The sequence below is a fragment of the Drosophila rhopaloa genome, unplaced genomic scaffold, assembly GCF_018152115.1.
Source record: "Drosophila rhopaloa isolate 14029-0021.01 unplaced genomic scaffold, ASM1815211v1 contig_163, whole genome shotgun sequence".
In the NCBI taxonomy this organism is placed as follows: domain Eukaryota; kingdom Metazoa; phylum Arthropoda; class Insecta; order Diptera; family Drosophilidae; genus Drosophila; species Drosophila rhopaloa.
The window spans coordinates 6,320,466-6,345,959 of record NW_025335043.1 but is presented as its reverse complement, the minus strand read 5'-3'; the positions used below and the strand labels follow the sequence as shown (position 1 = coordinate 6,345,959).

At 37.8% G+C, this 25,494-nt stretch overlaps 2 protein-coding genes across 3 annotated transcripts; both read right to left on the bottom strand.

Moving 5' to 3' along the window:
• Positions 1-21,423: 21,423 nt before the first annotated feature.
• Positions 21,424-21,973, bottom strand: LOC108051392 (putative cuticle collagen 145). Its single transcript, XM_017133499.1, has 2 exons — positions 21,919-21,973; positions 21,424-21,865 (listed from the first exon to the last, which is right to left on the bottom strand). The coding sequence occupies exons 1-2, from the start codon at positions 21,971-21,973 to the stop codon at positions 21,510-21,512; spliced, it is 411 nt and encodes a 136-aa protein (XP_016988988.1). The 3' UTR covers positions 21,424-21,509.
• Positions 21,974-24,082: 2,109 nt separating this feature from the next.
• Positions 24,083-24,965, bottom strand: LOC108051393. 2 transcript variants are annotated; one of them, XM_017133500.1, is made up of 4 exons: positions 24,727-24,965; positions 24,550-24,668; positions 24,338-24,488; positions 24,083-24,277 (listed from the first exon to the last, which is right to left on the bottom strand). In XM_017133500.1, exons 1-4 carry the CDS (start codon positions 24,896-24,898, stop codon positions 24,150-24,152), a joined length of 570 nt encoding a protein of 189 aa, XP_016988989.1. In that variant the 5' UTR covers positions 24,899-24,965; the 3' UTR covers positions 24,083-24,149. The 2 variants fall into 2 exon arrangements, with proteins under 2 accessions (XP_016988989.1, XP_016988990.1); XM_017133501.2 differs by lacking the exon at positions 24,083-24,277 and having other exon boundaries at positions 24,357-24,488; positions 24,554-24,668.
• Positions 24,966-25,494: the final 529 nt, after the last annotated feature.

Here is a 25,494-nt window from a genome sequence, read left to right as displayed (position 1 = left end):
CAGCGGGTTCCAGTCCTTTCAGAGAATTAAGCCGCAGCAACTAGAAGATGACATCGCCGGGGCCAAGGAACTCAGATGTTCTGCAAATGGATGATAAGGTGCTAGTCGAGTGGGCCACCCGATCAATCATATGTGTAGCGGAAGGAATATACTCTTAGGTTCTCGTAAAATATGTATGTTTTTTAAAATGTGCAAACTGACAGCAAACTGCCAACTTTTTCATACCAATGTTCGTGTGTGAGTGTGGGTGAGGGCTATGCAAATGAGCTGCAAAGTATGCAATGAAAGCTTGATTAGCATATTGCGAATACGCCACGGTGCGCAGCGTGAAAAATGAGCAAATTGTATATGCTTAAAGTGGAAGTCGGCAACTGGGACAACCTTCGATAAGTGAGGATAAATTGAAGGGGCAATTCCACTCACTCCAGCACACACTCCTCATTCACATGCCCCCTCCAGAAAAGGTTTAAAATAATATTACCCATACGCCACATGTTACGTTGCGGACTTAAAGCAATCCCTTTTGGCCGCAAACAGACGTCAAAAACATTTGCAAACTAATTTAGAAACTATTTCGAAATGTTCTTCCCATTGCCAGGCCACAAAATGTGCCACTTCAACGCAATAAGCCGGCAGTCTACCCAAGATAATCATTTACAACAACAGCGGCAGACAAAGGCTGTGCCAACAAGACCACCATATGTGAGCCATTTCCCAGGGCAGACGCAAAAACAGGAGGAACCAAAAAAAAAATATATATATAAAATAAGAGAGACAGGGGCGAAAAATCCCCAACAACTTTTTGCGGGCATGCATGCCCTTGGTGGCCATAATTTATAGACTATCTGCCAAAATATTCCAGCTGAACCATAAAGATTCAATTTCACAAGCAATTTATATAACTGAAACCCCTTAGCACCTCCTCCCCAACCTTTTTTCTCCCCAGCTGCCGTACAAATGAGCAACATTCTCGGACCACAGACGGTTATTTATGCCCTGAAAATCACGTGGCTTGACCCCCCGAAAAATCTGCCATATCCAAATTAGTTTTAAATGAAAACTCCCAGTCGGTGGCTCTATATTTGTGTTTTTGGGGGGCGCTACCGCCCGAGTGTAAATTGAATTAAAATTATTATATTTCTGAGCAAACACAAACGGCCACGTGCAAAAGTTTAATTAAATAGTATTTTATTCCTTTGCGCTGTCTAGTGCCGCTTATGCGCATAACTCGTGCATAAGTTCGGGTAGTTCGCCCAACCATCTCATTTTCCTTGGCCGGCAGTGGAAAAAGTTTTAATTTGTTGACTTAACCGCAGTTACAGTTACAGGGGGCCCCAGCACCCCGGATCGGGCATAACTTTGCCCGGCGCAACTTAACATGCATATCTCGTCGTCCTGCGAATCCCCTGGGAATCCTGGGGAAAACGGATCCCAGGCCAGCGGGCTCCTCTTTCCACTTTCCACTTTCAGCTTGCCACTTTCCACTTTCAACTTCCATTTGTGCGCTCCGCTCAGTTCGCTTATCGTCTGTTGCACACGCAGTTGCAGCGTTTTTGCATGCTCCCTTCTCGGCTTTTTTGCAACCGATTCCCCTGATTCCCAGTTATATAGCCTCAGTTGCAGCTACCACTGCATCCCCTGCTTAGCCATAAATATGCAGCTTAAAATGGCTTTCGACTGGCGGCTTTCGGCTTGCGGTTTACGTGGCGTATGATTGATGCCTCTTTGGACCCCTGCCCCGGATGTTGCTGTTGCTGCTGTTGCTGTTCCTGCTGATGTTGTCTCATGGTTGTCAGGTTGTTGGGCCATTAGCCAGCATTAAGTGCAATGCGAATAAGATGGTTGAATAAGATGGGTGGACTCGTCCGGCCAATTCAATAGCAAATGCATTAAATGGCAAAGTAGCCAATGCAAAAACAATCAGTGTTTGGAGCAAAGACTGATTTCACGACAAGTCTTTTGAGATCATTTAAAACTTTATATCTCTTTTTAATTCCCAAGAATGTAACACACACTAACCGCTCTTTGACAAATCAAACACCAGATCTTATGTGATATCTCACTTTCAAATCGCCTTAAATTTGGTAATGCCATGGACTATAGAAATCCCAATGTGGGTAATCTTTTAACAAGTCATAACACGAAAATGGGTCAACAAATTAGAATGACAAATTTAAATGCAGATTTTTAGAGAATCAAACCACAAATCATACGACTTATGAAATCGATTTTAAATTGGCAAAGTAAGGGGTCTATACTATTGTTTGTTTACTTGTTTACTTAATCTTATATAAGGTATTTAAAAGTCTTTGACACTTTTGAATAATAAAGCAACAGCAAAAAAAGAAATACGGAGTTAATTGGGAAAGACCCTTTTATAATTATTGGCTTGCACTTAATATCACTTAATAATATTAAACGCTTATTAAAAATAAAGAATAATTTTTTGGTATTTACCCCGTCAAGCTTTATTTATAATCATAATTGTATATGTTGATTGGCCATATGCGCATGACATAAAATTTTCAATTAGTAACAATGAGAAATAAAACCAAAAAGCGAAATAAGCTACATTTGCGACTGACACATGCATAAAGCGTAATTATTAAATATTTATATTTAATATATATACATTTTTATACGATACCCATATATTTATCACGCCTATTTGCCGGCGAGTCTATTAATAATGCAGTGCACTTTTACGAATTAAATGTTAATTAATTATGTACCATTGACAGTCATCAATTGTTGGCTCAGCTGCGCCAGAAATTCAGTTGGCGGAGTGATAAAGAGGAGGAGCCCGCGAAATGCCAACAATTTGCACGCTCTAATCAATCTTTGTGCTCTTGCCCAAAACCATTTACCAAGAGTCACTCACTCGTCACTTATGCTAAATTAACAAAAAGCGGAATGGAGTGGCGGAGTGGATGGCTAAAAGGATTGCAGGAGGCGGAGCTGTAATGTAAGTCGCAGAACCAAAATCAACAAAACTTGATACTTGACTCGTGGGTTTTAGCCACCTCCTCCTTCCTCTTTGCACATTTGTTTGAACTTTTCGCTTCAGTTTTTCGCTGCTGCCGCTGCGCTACTTAGCCAAGTCGGAAATTTGAATTGGATTGGCTTCACTGTGCACCATGGCAGTGCAATCAACAGAAGGAATCCCTCAGGGCCATGTTAGATATTCATTTTTGTATTTAATACCCAAGATAGTTTATCACCGCGGTCCATCTGAATATGAACACTTAAAAATATTCCAAGATATCATATTATTTTACTTTACATATTAAGCAGTATTATAATAAAAACAAATTCTGTTTTAAAACGACACGCAAAACAAATTTTAAATTAATATAGATAAATGTTACTTTTGTTAATACCAAACTAATTTATCACCCGATTAAACTAAATTTTCAGATTTATATTAAAGATTCAATCAAATCAATTTTAAACAAGTTTTACTGACTTTATTGCTCTAACTTAAAAATATATTTATTTTCTTAATAGTAATAACTCTTTATTTCCAACCAAAACCTTTTTTATATTTTGAAGTCTGCAATATATTTTAAAAATTATTTATAATATTTATTATATTTTATATATTTGATAAGAAGAAATCAGACATGCTTTACTTATTTTCTTAAAAGTTCCATCGCTCTTCTTTAAGTGGAATTGCAAGCTGTATCGTTATTCAAGCCCGAATGGCGAAATGTCAATTTAATTGAAAGAAATTGTCATTGCAAATGCCATTTGATGCAGTCAATGTTTGTTTAAGGCTTTGATGGGCGGCTGTCAAGGGAGTTCTTATTTTTTTTTTTTTTTGGCCCATCGGGTCCCTTAAAAGCGATAAAAGTCATTTTGAATTTCGGTTGCTGTCGAAACGGTTGCCGCATTCATTAGACGACATCATTGTTGGCCAGTTCGCAACAATGTTGCAGCAAATGAGTGAATGAATGAATGACTGAATGGATGGAGTGGTGGCAGTCGGAAAGTGGTAGTGAATGCACAGCGACGACAATGTTTTCAATTCGTTACAAAACGTGCACTTGCCATGCACAGAGCTTCATCTCCAACATTGGCAGCGGCATCAGCGAATTCCCAGAGCGTCACTCCGCACTCCTCACTCCCTGCATCCTTCTGACTCCTTCATTCCTGCAATCGTCCCACTTTGGCAGTCACGTGCTCCATTTGCAGCAACGCCATTTCAAACTGGCTAATCAGTCAAATTCCTGCAGGCGAGTTTCCTCTTTCCAATTTCTAGTTCTGAGTTTACACGACTTCGCTTTGCAGGATAAACACGAGTCCTGTGACCACTGAAAATAATGTACAGTTTTCATAAATCTAAAATAAGTTTATCTTCATTTCTGATTACCAAACGACTTTGACCTAAAATCTCTTACAACATTATAGAGTAGCATTTTAAAAGATGGCCATGGAAATTCAAAAGACTCGGAATTTGATGCAATGTTTTTAGCGATACATTTTTAATAAACATATTTAATACTTCTTATTAAATATATCTAATATATAAATAGAGTTATTTGGTAAAGGTACCCTTATTATAATAAATTATAAATGCATTACAAATAAGTCATATTTTAAATTCGGTTAAGTTCTATTCGATCTTTTGAAATTCATTTTTTAAATTTAAAACTGGTTCTACTACCATACATTTTTAGCCTCTTAGTATAATTGTAAGCAATAGTTTTGATTCCATTACATCTATCATTATTTGCCACATTGGTTTATATAAACTTTTGGCGTATATACGCAGTGTACCCCCACAAAGCTAAACTGCTATTGCTACATAAATGAAAACAAGAGCTTTTCTCCGGGCTCTCAACTGAAGCGAAGTTTTCCATTCATTTAATTGTTGGCCATGCAAATCCCCGGTAGCAAATTTATAGTGGCAGGTGTGATTACAATCGTGTGCTAAGGGCTTTTGAACAGTGGAGCTCCGCCATGCCGATTTCTATTCCGATTCCTATTCGTATTCCTTTCCCTACGCCCAATGCCATCCAATACAAATGCCTCTCCTCCAGGATTCGCCCTGCAGCTTATTCTAGCTGGCAAGCAACATCATTTAATGAGTTTAGTTTCGAACTGAAATTCAGTTAATATGCGTCCCATTTATGCGCTGCAGGAGCATCGGGAATGCTCCAGATGGAGATAGAGCCCGATACAATTTGCGCTTGGCACTTTACCCAAATGAGTCGGGCTTGGCTTCTTATCTTCGAAGAGCTACAATGGTCTCTCCGTCTCCCTTTTCGCCTTATTCCCCTCTCGCTTGCTCGGCAACACGCATGCCAGCACATGAGAAGCTTATCTTTTATTACCATGTATTCATTAGGTTCCTGTTCTTGTTTATATACCCTTTTAGGAGGTATATGGTGCTTACTATAAGATTGCCCTATTAAGATAATCAATTTGAAGGGAAAATGACTCATCACCATTTACGAATTCGTTTTAGTTTATTTTAAATCATCTGCAGTTTTTCAGAAACTATTTAATTCATCTTATTTTTCTTTTAAATGTTATTGAAATATTATTTGCACTTTAAAGTTCTACTTTAATTTCTACAATAAAATAATACAAAATAAATAAATAAAATATAGTTAGTTGTCTTAATACTTTTGCTATTTAGCAAATCATGAGGTGGGAAAAATAAGCTTACACTTATACACTAATTTTCTTTAAGAATATTTAACCAATCGGTGTTTCTTTTTTGAAAATTATTAGTTTTGTTATCCTGAGTTAAGCTGCACATGCGGTGTCTGCGTGGAGAACGACTTCCTCTAAAATAATGCAGATCCAGCATGGTAGATTCCCTGTGTTAAGACTAGCCTGGGATGGCACCGGCTGCACAACTAATGAAATAGAGTTATAGGACGCCCACGCACACAGCAGCACACCAGCACACATACACTCAAACGCACACACACACACACACTAACACACTGAGAATGCCACGTACGAGCGCACTAACTCGGTTCTAATTATGCCAATCAACATGCTCGCCTTGGCCAACCGAAAAGCTCGCCTCAGCTCGGCTCGATGCCTCAATAAAAGACGCCATCAATGTGCAAATTAGTCGTCTGATGGCTAATCAAGCACAAGGGGGCGGGCCACGCCCCCCAATGCCGCCTGCGTGGGTGCTGCACATAATCTGATTAATAAAGCGATTTGTGCTCAGTGATTAGCAATACTTTCCATAATTAGTAGCCATTAAGTCAGACATCGGACAAAGTTAAAGCCGGAAAGTTAATCAGCGAGCGATCGAGTCCAAGCTGGCCAACGAATCCCTGCCACTGGCAGTTCGATAAAGTTTCGATTAAACTTTAGGCCAAGGTCTGCCACAGATAACTGGCAAAGGAAAATTACATCCAAATTTCTTCCGTTTTCGATTTACGACAAAAAAACATTAACAACAAAAAAAATTCTGCAAGTTAAAGTTGATGAAACTTTGTTCTGAAACGACAATAGGTGCCCAAGCTATTTTCTAGATTTATTTATTCCGGCTTGCAGCAACCGAAAAATCATTAACCCACGTTTGAGGTTGTTTTTAAAACCAGGCAAATTTAATTTTGAAGCTTTTATATATTTTAATAATATTAACTACAATTGCTTAAAACGAATTATTTGTATTATTACCTTAATCTGTGTAATACCTATTTAAAATTAGTTTTCTAAATGACACGAGATTAAATCATTGTCTATCAAAAACATTTAAATGCATAATCTTTTAGATCAAAATATTTTTCAATCAGGGAAAATTAAACAAATTTGTATTTGCAGTCTTATTTTCTTTCTTAGTCGACGAGTATTGGTAAAAGCATAGATTATTTAATAGTTCTATCAATCACCTTAAACCAAAATTCAAACATTCAGTTTTAAAGGTATTGACATTTTTAGAAAGTGAGGTTTACCAAAAATACCACTCCCCAAGTGCCATAGTCCAAGCTTTGAGGTGTCTTTCAGCCCTGTTCGCAATGTTCCCCAGAGAGGCCGCAACTCAGAGGCGTTGGCGACCATTGGCAGCTCCGCGGAGAGTTGTTGGCCTGCTTAATTTAAAACTTGCAACGCAACTAACGACAGTTTTTTAATTAAAATACCAAAGACAAAGCGTAAAAAACAAAAATGGAAACAATGGCGCCAAAGCTGAGGCTGTGAGACAGCGTAAAAGTTGCCAAGAAGTTTCAAAAACTTAAGCACCTGAAAGGGTCGGGGGAGCAGGATTGGTGGACTTTGGGGGGAGAGGGGGTGAGAAACAGGACCGGGCCAGCCAGGACCAGAGACAAGCGTGTTAAAATATTATGAAGCACTTAGGCGAACAACAAAATGCCACCGGTACAGGTACAGTTGCGCTGACTAAGCTACGCTCCCCCAAAAACTCCGTTTCTTCGATATTGCAACTTTAGTTTATTCATGGCAAACTAAGCGAAATGAAATTGAGCTGTTTGCAAAGGGAAAACAGTGCAAAATACAACGGAAAACAAGGGAAACGAAAATCAATGGCAGAACTTAAACCCGTTCAATTGGCAAGGTCACGTAGAGCCGGCAATCCTGAATGGGAGGTGGAGCAGAACCCCACCCTTTTCGGCCTGGCCAATTTGTATGCCCCCCAACTTGTTTGCATGGGGTTTAAGGGGGAAAAAGGCGGCCACTCAATGAATATTTAAACAGGACCCAGAGACTAGGACCTCCAACTGGATGATGGGGATAACGATGATGAGCTTGCCACGCCGGCTGCACTGCACTGCCACGATAATGAAAGCAATTAGTTTTCGAAAAAATATCTACTCAAGTGCAATTTGCCATCGACCACTTGAAACTGCATTGGCCCTTCGCCTGGAATCTTTATGTCTCTCTCGTTTTTGGGGGAAGTGACTTTTAATTGAACGCTAAATTGTGCAAAAATTTCACCCAAAAATTGATGAGAAATTTCTCTACTTAATTACCTTCCTCGCTGGGGCTCTCAGCATACAATGTGAATTGTTTTAGGGCAAAACTTTGTCGCCCCCAAAGAACAAGATTGAGTGTAAAAGTGTGGAGGAGTTTTAACAAATTTTCGCAGGTTTTAGAGTGACAATAGAAGACCTTAAGGGAGACCTATACGTTGAAGAAATATTCCTTTTTAATTTTAATGAGTTTATGTTGCCTAACTAACTATTTGATTTATAAAATAAGTTATAAATAGTTTAATCTGCTGGCAATGGGGTTTTATACAAAAATGCACACACAATGAGTCTTGTTAATATCAATAAATAACAAGAAAGGAAAGCTAACTTCGGGCGGAGCCGAAGTTGATATACCCTTGCAGAATACTCTGTAAATTATATTCTCCAAAATTATTCATATGATGCATTCTTAATACTCATAAAAAATCCCAACTTCCTAACTTTAAAAACACCAAAGTTATGGCATTTCCAATCGTTCAGTTATATGGCAGCTATAGGATATAGTCGGCCGATCCTTATGAAATTTGGTAGGTCGGATTGATTGGCCAAAAATAAAACCCATAGAAAATCCCAACTTCCTAACTTAACAAACATTAAAGTTATGGCATTTCCGATTAATCAGTTATATGGCGGCTATAGGATATAGTCGGCCGATCCTTATGAAATTTGGTAGGTCAGATTGATTGGCCAAATATAAGACCCATAGAAAATCCCAACTTCCTAACTTTACAAACACCAAAGTAATGGCATTTCCGATCAATCAGTTATATGGCAGCTATAGGATATAGTCGGCCGATCCTGGCCGTTCCGACTTATATACTGCGTGCAAAGGAAAGAAGGGTGTGTGCAAAGTTTCAATTCGATATCTTTAAAACTGAGAGACTAGTTTGCGTAGAAACAGACAGACGGACAGACGGACAGACAGACGGACAGACGGACAGACGGACATGGCTATATCAACTCAGGAGGTGATCCTGATCAAGAATATATATACTTTATAGGGTCGGAGATGTCTCCTTCACTGCGTTGCACACTTTTGACCAAAATTATAATACCCTCTGCAAGGGTATAAAAATAAAGTAATGTCTTAAGAAGAATAAACCAACAACCTTTCAAGCATTACGTCGTTATGTTGTTTACTAAATAAATTTATTTAATAAATGTAAATTAAATTGAATGTTAAATAAATTATTTTTTTTTTAGTACAGAAACTTAGGAACTAACCAGCTGCTATCTAGTTATTATACAAATTTTATTTATAGAAATATTGTTTTAATTTAATAAAATTATTTAATACCGAAAAAGTATTTTCACACAAACAAATATTATTACTTTATACAAGTAGTGATAATAGCTACAAAACCGACTATATAAGTAAATATTTACCAATATGCACACTGACTGATTTCATGTGTTAACACCCACTTTAAAGTTCAAGCACAATAAGTTCGTCAAATATTATTATTGAGCAAATAAAATATATTCCATAGTAAACACAGAGTAAATATTATTATTGTTATTCAGTAAAATAAATATAAAACAAATGTAAGCGAACACATGTTATATCTAATCCAAAAATGAAATGATTGAAAGCGTCGACAGGGATCGGATGAATGGGATGAAAAATTAGCCGAGATCCGGGAGCTGAGTCCTGTGGAAATCTGTTGAAGTGCATCAGCTGCCAGGGCGCTTGTCCTGGTGGCCCCCACATGTGCAATGTTCACACTCTCGGCTGCAGCTCCTGCTCAGCATCAGCATCCTTGCCACTCCTTCGACGCCGCAGAAGGACATGCCATTCGTCTCCGTGTGTATTTGCCCAAATGACAAATTGCACAAACGTTCTCGCAGTCGTTGTCGTCCTGCTGAAAGAGGAAGCCAAATGCCATTCCTTGCCAAGGAGCCAAGTCAGCAGCGGAAGTCGACTTGAATGCGTTTCAAAATGCTGTTAAATTATTTTAAAACGTTGCAACCAACTTCGGCACACCCCACGCCCCTTTTGCACTCTATCACAATAGGCGCTACTTGAGTGCTTGCAATTATTTGTAAGTGCTGCAAAAAGTTGACAACGCCGGGGAAATTACTTTTTTCGGCAGCCAGCTGGTCAATGAAATGATGTAAGAAAATAAATTAATAAAAAATATATATATTTTTTTAGGGCTGTCTCGATGGTAATAAATAAAAAAGTCATTTCGCCGCACGATTGGCATGTCATGTCATGTCAATCTTTCCGGCATATATTCCCTTCCCGGCGCCGGGATTCAGTGCCCTTTAGGCCATAGCCACGCGTTGGGGATCATAAATAAAGCATGATTTCCATTTGACCCCTTCCTGTCGGGAAGTCGGTGGAATTTTGGGGTTGGGGTGCTATTTTATGCGGTCTTATGTGCATTGTTGTAACTCTCTTTTTATTTTTTTTATCGACAAATCCGTATGCGCAACGGCAGCCACTCAAACCGTCTGTGGTTCGCTTAAATCCATGAAGCCTGAATAACCATATACCCATAAACCACCGCTTCCCACACCCCTCGGCATTCAGGCAATGTGAAAAATTTATATATTGATGTATGTGGATACATTGTGCTTTTTATGTACGCCATTTAATATTGCTATGCAGTTTATTGGATTTTTGTATGGACAAAAAATGCACAAGCAGAAACCACATGGCGTATACGTAATTAGTGACATTTAGCTGGCTGCCTAATCAGAGCAATTGTACGATTTATGCAGTCATGGCTTCCGTTTTTATATTTACTTGGACGCACAATGGCATTTTTATAGAATTTAAACGTCATTTGTTCAGTTTCACGAATATAGTTCAATAAAAGTAGAATAAATAGCTTTTTTTGGGTGGCACTGTCGAAAAAAGAACCACATGGCGTATACGTAATTAGTTTACAGTCAATTCAAGTATTGGTATTTGTATTTGCTTTTACCTCCAATGAACTGTACATAGATTTAATCGGCATTTTTAAAAGCATATTTGTAAGTGCAGGTTATTTAATAGAAAATTCTGGATAAATGTAACACATTTTATTATATTTTATATTTAGTTGAAAACTGGAATTGAAAAATCCATTGTTTACTTCACTTAAAATCCAGGGCAAGTAGCAAACTCAAAACGTAATCGTAGTTAGACACATTTAGTTGATTTCCTTATCCAAGGAATTATAGATTTAATCCACTCATGTCTCTGGTATTTATACTGATTTTAAAATTTAATAGCTGATATCCAGAACACAAATTGCTATTGCATTTGTTAGGGCAAATGTATCAAAAGCTTCAGCTGAGCAAAGAATTTCTATTGGACAAATCAATAACACACAATTGTAATTCGCTCACTCTTGCACAATCAAACAATAGGTAATTTAAATTATGCCAGCAATCGAATGAAATATGTGTGCATGTTCCACTTGAGTGGGAGTCTCTATATGCAAATCAGCCTGGCATTAGCATAAAAAGAGCAATCGAGAATCGCTTCGGGTTCAATTCGGATAATTTAATACCTCAAATATAATTGCTACATTGCAATGATTAAATGATAATGTACGTTCAGGCATTACATACACATAGCCAGGCAATTGAAATGAATACGTATATGCAAATGAGATTGGTTTAACAAGTCGTAAAAATGTGTGTTTACTTGCCTTTTTTATTTCTATTCAATTTTTGTTTTGCCACATTAAGGCGATTAACACCCAAAATGCTTGTGGTTGAAATTTAATTTATTTGAATACAAAAGATTTAATTGATTTATACCGGCATGGTGCCTTATGTCCTAAACACAAAATGATTTGCGTGCGACCGCAAAAAAAAAGTTGGGCAAAGTTAATTATTAAATAGAATGAATTCCGTTTAATAAAAAATAGAAACGAGAAACTCATAATTGAAGCCAGAACTGCAAAACGTACACAAAGTTACAGTTTATAGACTATTAATTTGGGTCGCAAAAAGTTTAATCTTGTTACATAAATTAAAAACTTTTTTCACGCATTTTTTGCCAACTCTCTTCACCTAACTTTTTTGTCAATTCCGCAGTAAGGACAATTTGCATATTTTTATGCCATCGTTTTGTGAGCGCAGTTTTAAACAAAATCGTAAAAATGTGCATTAAAATCACTGAGAACAGTTGCATGCCTTTCGCGTTAATTTGTGTTAAATGCTATGGGGTATAATTAAATGCCTCGGGTCATTGTCCAGCTTTGAGAGCTCTTTCTGGGGGGATAAACTGAGGTCCACTTCACGGACGACTGACTGAAACGCTTAAACGGATTGTCACGGCAAAGGAGACACAGACACGCTTACCCACACTTGCTCACACTCGGCCAACTTAACACGCACATGCACACAAATGAGCGCCGTAACGTATGCAGCAGATTTTGCCAGGATGTTACTGCGTACAGTCGCGGAAAAAATATTAGTAGTGGACATGGGAAAACGCACTGCTTACACCTGATTCTTTTGTTTTTAGCCAGTAAATAATGTAGTAAAATAAAAAGAAGTAAAACATAAGCAGTGACAAACTTTAAAGAAATATACAAATTTACACTTTTATAAAAAAAAAAAATGATTTTTTTTTATTTGATTCTGAAGTTTTTTAGGCGAAAAATAATGTATTAAAATAAATCAAATGTTCAAAATGCATGAAAGTAGTGACACATTTTAAAGATACAATTATTTAGGTAATTTTAACATTAAAATTACAATAAATTGTTTTGATTATAAGATTTGATAATTTTTTCAGAGAACAGTTAATCTTAATGATATTCATAATAAAATGGGCTTGGCCTTGGCTATTATTTTGCCCACAGCTTTAATCGCTATTATTGTTACTGCTTGCATTGTTGTTGTTGATGATGCTGCGTCCAAAGTTGTTGTTGTGCGGCTCCTTTTGACTAACATCCGACGGTCAATGGAATCGTGTCCAATGCATTGCCATAGATTGTTGCATAATTTCCAGAGGGCCAGGACACGAAGCGTTGTCCGAAATGAACATCATTTGCAAGTGCAGATTGGGCCGGGGGTCAGAATGTGAGCTGCTTAGCTGGCAGGCAGCTAATCTTGGCCAAGCAATGATGATAAATCGCCCAGTCCAGCCAGTCATGTAAATACTCCCACGGGACTGAATTTCAGCACAGCACAGACCCCTCGTTAAATTTAATTTGCAGTCGCCTTTTAATTAAAAGCGAGCAAAGCGTCATTAAAAAATAGTTTGCGCCTGCTAATTTTTAGCATGTGATTTACATAATTCAATTAAAATTAAGTTATGAAACGGTCGCACATTTTGGCCAAATGTTGTCGTTTTAATGGAAGTCTGGACGAACTGAAAGGGGCTATTCACGCTTACTTCGTTATGCAAATTATGAACGTACTGTGGACAGGCACTACGCAATGGGTTTTGTTTGTTGAAGCGGCAAAAATAAATAGCGCAAAAAGAGGGGAAATGGTTGTCTGACAATAAAGAAGATGAAGGGATGAAAAAAGGCTGAAAGCAGTCGGGAAAAAATAGTTTCTTACAGTTAAAATAATAAAGAAAACCAAATTTACATTTTTACTAAAAAAAATCGTACATATATAAAAAACCCAAAATCTCTAATCAAAAAAACTTTTCAAGTGAAAAAAATTCGTCAAATCGGAAAATTCGGAAAACTGTAATAATAACTGGGAAAACACATTCTATAGTTATTTTCCAAATTATTAGGATTATATATTCTTTTAATTTTTACTCGTTTTATTTTGTGTTTGCGAATCGACTTTTTTGAATGGTTTTTAAGTTTAAAATGTTGCTTTCTTTGCAGTTTCCAAATAATATAAACCTAGCGTACATTAAACAACAATTTTTCCTTAATTTTACTCTAGTTCTTTTAGTGTAAGCTTGGCACGCAATTGTGAGCGTTCTAATGATCCTGTCGGATGCAGTTACAAAGGATTTAAGTGTGAATAGAATATGATTGCTTCAAGCTAAATAAATCAAAATAAGATTTCCGGAGACTTTATAGTAAATTTCTCTTGTACACCTGCCGTTCCTGAATTAAAGTTTCATTGCCTTACTTGACCCAACCAGAAGATAATCACAATTTTATTCCCTTCCTTTTTGTCCAACAAATAGCCAGTGCAATCTCCATCTTCATCTTCATTGTTCAGCCGGCAATTTGACATGCCGGACACATCGGAGAGGTACTCGAAGTACAGAAACACGGTAATGGCTTGGGCCTATCTGAGGGCCAATCTGCAAACACCCATCGCAGCCAATTTTCCCTCCTTACAAAGTGTCGACCGTACACACACACACACACGCACATTGGCGACACAATTTACACTACATCGAGGAAACAAGTTGGGGAAAAACTCAGTGGGAAAATGTAACAACGAGCTACGCACTCAATTACTTTTATTGTCTTACACACGCTCGGAAAATTCGGGCAACATTAGCCCAGTGGGTGGGGCAAAATAAACGCCCGCTGATGCCAATCAATCTGCGGAAAGCTTTTGGCTCAAACTTCATCGACTCAAAGAATACGCTTTAATGGTTTTTCTCGATTCCTATTTGGCCTTTAGAATTCAACAAATTTCATTACATCAACGGCAAATGGCAGTGAAATGGGGAAAAACTTTTTTTTCAAACAGAACGAAAGGAGGGTGGGTACAAAAATGACAAACTTTTCAGCAAGGCACATAATTCACGTTAAAGTTGAAAACGAGGGACCACATGGCGTATGAGTGTTACCAACGTTATTTGACTATTCGCTGCTAATGCATGTCAGCCATGGGATAGGGAATCGGGGGTATATACTATGCATATATATAGGGAGGGGATATGGCAAGGAATCTGTTGCCACAGCTGCAGGTGAAGTGAAAGTTGACAACGCGGCGTCAGCAGAAAATTTCGCTTTGGCCTCACGTAACTAACACGCCACGCCATGTTGTCGGCTGTATCTATATGTTTTATATATCTATGTGTCTATATGTCGCCCCGCTGTTCTTGTTATTGTTGCTGTTGCCACTAAAAGCAAATGCCAGGCGAAATGCAAAGCCAGCAGGACACACACCATACATTCCCCAGCTCGTGTGTATAAATAAAATATTGAGCTACATAAATTTAAATTTTGCGCATTTCGCTCTCCTAGATTTCCCATCCGCCGGCAAAAGTTAGTCAGCTAAAAATCATTGCCAGCAGGGAAAGTAAAAGGAAGACTGGATAGTGCGAAGGATCCAGTCATGGGTCGCCATGGAATTCACTTGGCCCGACAACGACTGCCGCTCTTTTTTTTTGACAGGTCTCCTCAGACAAAGTTTCCGGTGCAACAGGAATTATTAAACAACGACGCTTAAACATACACTTAAGGAAAGTACTTAAATAATTAATTATTTAATAATTTAATTTTAGAATCTATTATGTAATAACGTGTGACTATTAGACTAACGTTAGACTAAGCTATGTGCTAGTAGCATTGGAAAGGCCTAATTAAATATTAAACAAAAATAAAAATACTAAGCTGTTTAAAAAATTAGAAACTATTTAAATAGTTTTAATTTAAATAATCAATAAAAGAAGTTATTTTTGGCCGTATAAATGTTTGTAGCTAACATTTTAATGGACTTTTACAAGGTCTAAAGTTATTTGTTAATATACTTGTAAAATATTTTAATATTATTATATTATATTTGAACTAAACTCGTCATTCAACTAACCTTACTCTTTTGATATTGATTATTTTACGACAGTGGTGTTTTAAAGAAAAATAAAATAACATACTCTTAAAATGTTAGTCCCCTAAAATTAGTATACCCCATTTTAGCTAAAATTTAAGGAAATTGAAGTGCCTTTTTTCCAGGTGCACTTGTGGCTGCCGTACAGAATTAATTAAAGCTGTGCCCCGACTTTGTCGAGAAGAGCTGAGAGGAAGTGGAGCTCATGGGGGTGGAGCAGGTGGTTGGCCTGCTAATTGCGAAATTAATGATCGGACTGCGTGAACTCAAACAATGGCCACAAAGCCAACAGCAATCGAGTCGCTGAATTGGCAGCCACAATGGGAATCGTCGAGCAGTTGAAAAGTTTTAGTTAAGACAGGAAAAGTTGTAAATGGCAATTAGCCGGCTAGGAAGTTCATATGTCTTGGGGTACGTGTACGCGATGCAGCCAAGCGCGGGATTTTGCCCTTTCCCATATTTATGGAATCTGGCAAAGCTGAGGAAATCGGACCGGGCTCACTTGTATCCCCAATTTGTGGGATTAGTTAATAATCAGAGGGAGCCAACTCATCACTAATCTCAGCCAGCTCATGGTCGTAATTAACGGAAATTCAATGTCTGGCACATAACGAATTTGTTAACGCGAAAACTACAACGAGCCAGGCCGAAGATACGACTACAGCATTAACTCCCCGTCCAGGCCAAAGTAATTGTGAAAGCTTTCTAAGAGCCGGGCCAAATCCTTACAACAAAACGTTGGCAGCGGCACACACAGAAAGTGATTACAAATGAAGAGCAGCTAAACCAGGAACACTGAGCAAAAGGCTAATTTGTAAAAAGCTACATAAATTTAATCATATTTTTTAATAGCGTAAAAATGGCAGCGGTGTTCTGAGTTCATCATTCAAGCATATTTTTAGCTGATAAATATTTCATAAAATGTTTGATTTTTTTATTATAATTTAATGCCAACAAATATTTATATAGTAAAATAAAATTTTATTAAAAAAAATGTTACACATTCTCCTATGTTTTTTGAACGAATTTTGGAGTCATTAAAATATGCCCAGATATAGTTTATATTTCTAAGCATTAAGGAATTTACACAAGAACATTAAAATAATTCGAAATGCTGCGGAATGTTATCAATGATAGTTCAGTCTAAATATATCCTTCGTAAACACTGTTACAAGTATTAAAACCACTAAATAAATGTCCAATTTGGCGTTTTTTTCCAGTACAGTACCAATGAAGAAGGGGCGCTGGGACAGTCGTTTTGGGGGCATGGAGTAGCGCGTCGGGGGAAGTGCGCCCTATGCCATGAGCACTAATTACGCCCGGCGAACAAATGGCAGCGGCAATGGCAACTGTGGCGACAACGGAAGCTGCAGCTGGCGCAGTCTTGACTTGGTTAACAAAGCGCAAGCAAAAATAATAGCACCGCCACGGCAACAACGACAACAACATTATTAACAAAGAACCGGGCTAAGGCAACAGGGCAACACAAAAATAAAAGAATCTCAAATCCAACTTTAAAAATAAATACGTATAAAAACAAGACATGATTTAAGAATCTTCCTTGGTGGTGCTGCTGCTTGGCAACTTCGTTCTTTGCCAATTTCTGCGCTGCTCTATAAGCCGGAAACCATAAAAAAGCAATTCGTTATTAAAACTGCATAACAGAGAGGCAAAATATCCAATGCGAGTAAAGAAGGTTAAAAGTTTAAGAGAAAAACGAACTGAAATTACTCTAACCCTTCAATAAAATTTAAATAAATAATTTATATAAGCTCTTTGAAGACAACATGGCGGATGATTAATATTTAAGCAGTAAAACTATTTATGTAGCTGGTACGAAGTGAACCGTTTAAAAATCTCTACATCAAATTGCGGTTGAGTAGTTTTTATTCTTACAAAATGTATGTGTAATTTGTAAATTTATTTATTTACCTATACAATGATAACAAATATTTTATAATTATTAGTTTATTAAAAAGATCGGAGCTATATCTGCTAGATGCAGTTTGTAAATGATTGAATAAAGGATTGATCTACCTGAAAACCATATTATATTACGTCTTAACTCCATCCCCTAATTGAAGCATTGTGCATGCTAATATATTAAAAATACTTCAAGTAGTAGAAAGCACACATTAATCCATAAATAATTGAACTTTCTACATTGCAGATTACGTTTTCCCAACATCACAAGCAATTTGTGTTACCCACTAGAAAGTATGAGAAAAACGCTGGAAAAATATAGAGCGGCAGGAGGAGCCGTACAATGCATATTGATAATGCACATAACAGCCATAAGTAACTGGCATCCTGGCAGACAAACGTGACCCCAGCAGAACCGTCAGGGAAGGCAGGAAAAGCGGGAAAAGGCAGGAAAAGCTGAAGAAAATGGTCGAGCGTACCAGCGAGCGAGCGAGAGAGAGAGGGTGCGTGACGAGTGAGCGAGAGGGCAACACAGATGCCGGGCGAAGCAAATGACATGCAAATAAATGAGAACAAAGGGATAAACGAATGGCCAGAGCCAGTTGAAGTTGGCACTGCATTTGCTATTTGCCATTTCGCCATCGCCATCGTCCGTCGCATTTCCAGGCATCGCAAACGAGCCGCATAATTTTTGCCGACTGCACTTTGCGGCCAAGGCGCCGGAAAAGGCCGTCCTGGCCCCGCTTCACCCCGGTCCTCCAGGATCCTCTGATGGTTCCTGCTTTAATGAAGTATAACGCGACCAAATGAATGGCGTATTAAGCGAACGTTGCCTTCAGTTGCACTGCAAAAAGTTAAGTCAGATATTGATTTTTTACAAGATAGTTTGGTGTTTTTATGTTATATTTGTGAACTATATCAAAAATAAATTTAAATATGTTTATTTTTTAATAAATGCTACAGCTTAATTGATTACGCTTATAACACATTTGTCCAAAATGTCTAATGGTATTTTAATACAATTTTGTAAAAAAGAATATTGACATAACTGCTGATGAATAACTTTTTGTAATGCCGTTTTCGAAAGCCTCTGAGAAATTTCATTTAATTGTTTATAGATTATTTAACATTACCGCTGTATGATTAGTTTTCTATTTATTCATTTAAAAGAATTATTTCTTATAAATCTTCAATTAATAAGACCATTTTTTACTTTTCATTCTTTTTATAGTAGAAAACTATATATTTTTTAAAATGTACTGTACATTAGCTTAAACACAAATTGTTCTGTTGGATAAGTTTTAAAATTTAATTAAAATAATAAATACAAAAACGTCATATATGTATTTAAACACTAATTTTTTGATTTTTGCTCAGTGCCCGCATTGAAAGGTGAGAATAAATCAAGGTGGGCTGCGGATGCGGCTGCTGCTTCAGTTGTCGCCGTAATTTGTAAGTCGAGTGGGAAACAATATTTTTCCATCCGCCCTGGTGACCCGAGACAATAAGCATAAATAACATAAGCATGGAATATGGCATATGGATGGCATGCCAGCTGTAATAGACAGCGAGTGGACATGGACTGGCTGGCTGGCTGACTGGCAGGAGAAGTCCATGTTTGGTGCCTCGGATTCTGGATTCTGGATCCTGGCTGGGCTCCAGGACCCAGTCCCTCCAGTGGGCCATCCGACGGCAGGACCTCTCTTTCGCACCCTCGTCCTTTGCTGATTAATGCTTGTTTGTTTGCATGGCCGTGTATCACTAATGGAATTCACATGTTGGGACATGACTGATTATGTACACATTAGTCGACTGATTTGCAATTCCAAGTGTGAGCGAGTGTATGAGTGAGTGTGTCATGTCCTGTTTCGGGGCCAACTTTTCCACTATGTATATGGCCGGGAAAACAATGTTGCAAGCCCTACTATTAGGTGCGGGCCTTCAGCGACTCCGCCGACCGACTGACTGAATCTACGTGTGAGTGTGGCACGTGTCCCGTCGCCTGTCGACTGTCGCCTATCGCACCATCCACCTGGACCGCCGCCCGCAAAAGGACCTTCCATGACTAAGCACATTATGTAGGATCCAACCGGCGCTAATTGGCAGCCGCTTTTGTGTTCGCCACCTTCGCCTAAAGCAATTTTGCGTGCTCGATAATTTGCTCACGGCGATACGACGCGAAATGCATACCCACACCTTTCAGTGTACTCGAACCGTAAGTGCAGGGCTCCTTTTTAAATTGTTTAATAAACATGCACGGCAGCAGCGGGTTTGCTTAACAAATTGACTCTTTTGAAAGGCACTTCTGGATTCCATTTGCCGGAATACAATGAGTGCAGGCACAGGCGACAAAGGCTGCCAATACTGTTTTTATAACAAAAAGGTGCAAAAAGTCCTAAAAAAAAAAACAGTTTAAACAATGGACGTAAATATTTCTACAAAATATTAATAAATGTAAAATAAAATCTACATTTACTGTGCTTGAATATTAAAAAATATTTCAAACTGCATGTGTACGTCAAAAATTCAACCACACCAGCTTAATAAAAACAGGCTTTTATATTTCCCTGTAAAGTATAATCCTTTACAACGCTGGAAAAATAAAATATTTTGGTGGCCTGGGTTTTGGGAACTCAGATATATACTGATTCCGGATTTGGAGCGACAAATGGAACTCGAAACGCCAAACTATATAAAGCGTGACTTAAGCTTCCAGCGGCGTCATTTCCAGCTTAATTGGGCATGTAACAAGCACAACTTTAGCTTTTAACTTGCACTCACATACGTGCTGTGGCAGTGCCAAGGATATGCAAACAAAGCGCAGGAGGACCTCCAAAACTGTGCCAAAATTCCCCCACACTCCCCAAAAACGTATCATCCTGGTGTGTGTGTGTGTGTGTAGGTGTGTGTACATCGCGTTATGGTACTCGTATATGTTTTGTCCATGTTTATGTTTGCCGCCACAAGTACTTGTGTTCAAACTCCTGCAGGACCCTCACACCTACACAAACACCGAGGAGCCGACACGTGCGTTTAGTGTTAGTGTTTGGTATGGGAAAATATTGGGTTGCGCCGATGATACAGTAGCACCTCCACCGCCCCCCAACCAACTAATTGCCCCCTAAGTTCAACTACAAAAGGCAATATTTTTCCGTTTTTCTTTACCTCCACGCTGCGGAAATCAATCAATTTCCTGCGTAGACTTGCCATTCTGATGGATTTTTGCACTCGACGCTCTGTATATAAAATGTATTGAGTACTGGATAGTTGAACACCGACATTGATTATGTCGGCCGGTGAGTCACGCGGCGGGTGTATGAGAATTCTTATATAATTTAATTAAAATTGCTCAGTGCATTGTGTGCCATGTGGAATGCATAAGCGTTGCGGGCATTCTAGCCAAGAAAACTAATTAGTATGGAGAAAACACAATAAACAAGAAATATTTATGGCATGCTAGCAATCAGTGAATATGATTTAATTTCTAGAGATTGCCTTGTTTTTCTGTTTCTAAACGGGGCTCACTGATATTAAAGCAGTTTTCTTAACAGTCTGTGTAAAGCGAAAATGTAATTATTAAAACTCACGTGCATTTGATTTTTACGGATTTCCAAAAGTCGGTTCAATATACGGCCAATTTGTTAAGCTAATTGGATTTTCTATTGTTATTTTATGTTTACCTACCAGCAGTCAAATGTAAAACTGGAAAATATTAGCAAAATAAAATTTTAGGTAATTTAAAACTCACTTTTGTTTAAATAATTTACGTATATTAACGTGCTCGTATAATTTTAGCCGTGGTTGATTTGTGAAGTGAAATGCCTACATTTCCATGTTATGTTTTTGATATTCTATGCTTTTTATTGAACTTGAATATATAAATAAGTTAATTTATTAAAAAAATAAATAATTTCTCTTAAGTTATATTTTATATAAGTTAAAGTCGTAAGGTAAACTCATAGGATCTGGTCGCTTTCCTTTCCTCGAATTCCCTCTAATTATTCCACCCCTGCCTGCTCCTCCTTTTCCACCTGCTCCTCCGTTTCCTCCTGCTCCTCCATATCCTGATCCGGCTGCACTTCCTGGTTGACCTGGTCGACCAGGTCGGCCAGGTATTCCCGAACCAGGTCGGCCAGGTATTCCCGAACCAGGTCGGCCAGGTATTCCTTGTCCAGGTCTACCAGGCTGTCCTGGCGAGGCAAATGAGCTTACCTCTCGGATACTCCTCTGATTTATTGGTGGACCCACAGGAAACACCTCCTCTTCGACAGCTTGACCTAAAGAAAACACATCTTAAAGTTAATGTATAACATAACTTGCTTATTATCACCTCTGTGCATTAAGCCAAGGCAGCAGATTAAAGCCAATGTGTATACAGTTCTCATTTCTCCAGTTGACTAATCCGTTTGGGCTTGGGCAATACCTTATATATAGCCCTTAGGAAGCGTGAGTTACAGATAAACCTCTCACTTTTTACAATTGAGCGTTTTGGGAGAGAAAAATGTAACCTAACAGACCAACGTATATTATAGAATCATGATGTAAACTAATGAACTATAGACTAGACTTGTTGAATCCCCTGACAAAACCAAGTTATTCAAATAGTCGATTATTGGACAAGGCAGGATCATGGAGTACGTCTATATCAGTAGATTCAGGATTTGATTGTTGGGGTTTTTAATACAATTTTTTATTAGGGCATACTTTTTAATAAAAATTTATTTTTTCAGTTTTTAAACGAATGTGTGGGAGTTTGACGGTCGTAATCTTTTTATCCCACTATATAAACACAGAGGGATATCTTATTCGTATTAATATGGGTAAATGAGCGAGCAGAGAGATCTTCATAAAACAATACCTCACCTATATTAGCATATCTTATCGAACTAAACTCTTTTAAATTTATTTTCTTAAATCACTTACATTACCTTGTAACCCAAATGAGAAATGGTAAATACAAAATATAAGAAAATTTAAAAAAAGAAAGGTAACTTGAATGGTTTAATGAAAAGGTAAAATAATATCTTAGGCAAGTAAGAAATCTATCAAAGTCTTATTAAAGATGTATAAAACACAGAACTGATTTGTGATTAATATACTTAAAAGTAAATGTTGAAAATGGCTCTTCTAGATACTAACGCTGATAACCAAATGAGGGTGCTTGATGGAGTATCGGATTGAGTGGATCACCTAGAGGCGTGTTCGAAGAGCACTCCACGTTGAAGAACCCGTGGAGCGACTGAATGTCTATGGAAAAAGCAACGATGACTTTCGATTTTCTGTCAGGCTTCTCGGCACCCAATACCCATTTTCCGTTTGTCAACGTTGCTCTAAAATATATGTTTATTTTTTCGAAATATTTTTCATGGCACATCAGAGTCTTAATAAATACTACAAAAAAAAAACCATGATGAGCTGCTGCCCGGGCACAAAAGCCATCAAATCCGTCCCAGTGCCAGTGCGAATGCCACGCCCCCTCCATTCGTGACGCCCCAATCCAAATTTTAACTATGACGCTGACGAGCTGCTGAGATGCTGCGCTGCTGGGACGCTATGCTGTGCATTCCCAATGGATTTGCTCGTGCGTGTCGACAAGAATTTCAATTTGCAAACAATAAATTTGAGCAGCCAGTCGCTCCTTCGAGGACGACCACTGGTGCGCATGGAACCAAAGAAAAGCCGCAAAAGAAAAAAAAAATATAAATAAAAAATAAACGGACTCCAAGCAATGTTTAATAAAGAAGAAATATTTTGCTTTTCACTTTGGCGTCGCATTGCAAGTGACAGTTGACAATCCCAATCCTCGCACTTTTGTTCCAAGCCCGGCAAATAGAATTAGATTCCGAATTAGGACTAATACAGCGTTTCAACTTGATTTGAAGTCCTGGCAGCCGAGGACTCGGGACTTTAAGCGGCGGAGGGAGAGCAGACAGGAGCGGAAGCGCAGAACAGAAAACGGAAATGAATCAATTTCCGTGCTGCAGACCATTAAAAACTACAAAAGCCCTCCAAAGAAACAGACGAAGTACGGGAAAACGGGAAACAAGAGGCGGCACAGCAAAATAAGCTTTTCTGTCTGACTCTGCATGAGGGATGACCTATGACCCCGGGAAGCTGCTAGTTAATGAGTTTGCGGTCTGATGTATAAAAAACAGTAAAAAAGTAATCTCGTATAAAAAACTTCAAACGAAGTTCAATATTTAAATTATTCTGCTCAACTTTATCATATTTTCTTCATTATTTTCATGGTCATATCTAAACAGAACTATTTACATTAGCATTGTTTGTAACATCTACAGATTCATTGCTACAAAATAAAGTATTGATAAGACTTTAAAAAAATTCAAAAGTTGAATTAAAATGGATTTATTCTGGTTATTTTCTTCAAGACTATAGCTTTATATATTTAATTACGCGTGGATTTAATATTTTTCATTTTAGTAAGTCCTCAATGTAAATTGATATTTTTCGACTTGTTTAAAATAAAAGAGAGATTTGTTAAATACAAAAACAATTTTGCCAAAAATAATTATTGAAAAAATAACAAACCTAAATTTAAATTCATCGCTTTAGATCTGCAATCATCATTACAGAAAATAAAGATTTCTTGTCAATTTTGTAGTCTTCCTGGGAGTTGGACAAGTTCATGTAGATTGTATAAATAACATAGATGAATCCAAACTCAATTGCTAAGAGATAAAATCATAAAGTCAAAGAGCTAAAAAACTAGTTTATCGATTTAAACTTGCCCATGGTCAGCAGGGAGATCAGAATATTGGTCAGCGCCTCGATGGCATCTCCCGCAAAGAGCTCGTAAAGCCACCACAAAATGAAGAGGACATCGAAGACCAAACCGCAAGCGCACCAAACCAACCAAAATATCATAAGCTCGGGTTTGTGCTGAAATGGGAAAATCAAAGGAAAGTAGTTGATGGGAGGCCCCAGCGATAGTTTTACCCACCAACGAGATGCCAGCTATCATGAGCAGGGTAATACCAACCCAGACATTTAGCATCAACAAGTAGCCCCAATATATCCAAACGTTTTCGCTCTCGTTCAGGTTTTTCCTACTCAAGAGGCCTCAAGGGAATACAATGGTTACATTATTTAAATGTGTACCTTTATTGGCTGCACTTACTGGGCAATGAATTTCTCTGATTTTCTTTTGGTGCTTCAATCGATACGTCCGCGGCTTCTTTTGCCAAGCGACGACGTCGCATCAAATAGAACATTATCAGTTCGAAGAAGAGCACTCCCACAATGTCCATCCATCCAATGGCCATACCAAAGGCATTCAAAGCATTTACCATGCTGAGTTGTCTTTTGCCCAGTCACTCTCCGTTTATTTGTTATTCAAAAGTCTTAGAAAACATTTTCTATGACAAATTTTGCAGCGTTAGTCCCGAAAATAAATAAAATTTTTAATAAACCTTTATTATTTTGAAGCCAGTGGATTTTATTTGTTTAATAAATTGCTTGCCTTTCATTATTCCGACGGCACACAGCAACGAAAATCATGATGCGAAACGTTCAAAAATCAAAACGAAAAAATAAAGATTTAAAACTCAACTTTGCAGAGTTGCTGCTTATTTAAATAAGCTTTTAATTCAAATTTTTAAAAAAGCCTTTATTAAAAATAAAATATTCAAATCTTTAACTTTTAATACTTCTTTTAAAGATAAACTTCCGTTAAAAATGATAGTATATCTAAAAAGCCTTTAGTATATTAATATTTAAAATTCTTTTGAATGTCTTTTATAGAAAAGATTTATTACCTTTCTTTAACTTGACATGGAAGAAAAGGCCAATTTATTTTACATATTTTACGCAAAATTCTTAAAAATAAACAGAATTTATAAAAAAATCTAACCCATTTCTGTGCTCCTCAAGCTCCCTGTTGCTCCTG

Excerpts from the sequence above, each read along its gene's own strand:
- LOC108051392 (XM_017133499.1), bottom strand. The coding sequence starts at position 21,973 with ATGAGAACTGTATACACATTGGCTTTAATCTGCTGCCTTGGCTTAATG. Across the intron at positions 21,866-21,918 it reads CCTTGGCTTAATGCACAGAG|GTCAAGCTGTCGAAGAGGAG; the intron begins GTGATAATAAGC and ends TGTTTTCTTTAG.
- LOC108051393 (XM_017133500.1), bottom strand. The coding sequence starts at position 24,898 with ATGGTAAATGCTTTGAATGCCTTTGGTATGGCCATTGGATGGATGGAC. Across the intron at positions 24,489-24,549 it reads TGATAGCTGGCATCTCGTTG|CACAAACCCGAGCTTATGAT; the intron begins GTGGGTAAAACT and ends TTCCCATTTCAG. Across the intron at positions 24,278-24,337 it reads GATCTCCCTGCTGACCATGG|CAATTGAGTTTGGATTCATC; the intron begins GCAAGTTTAAAT and ends TTTATCTCTTAG.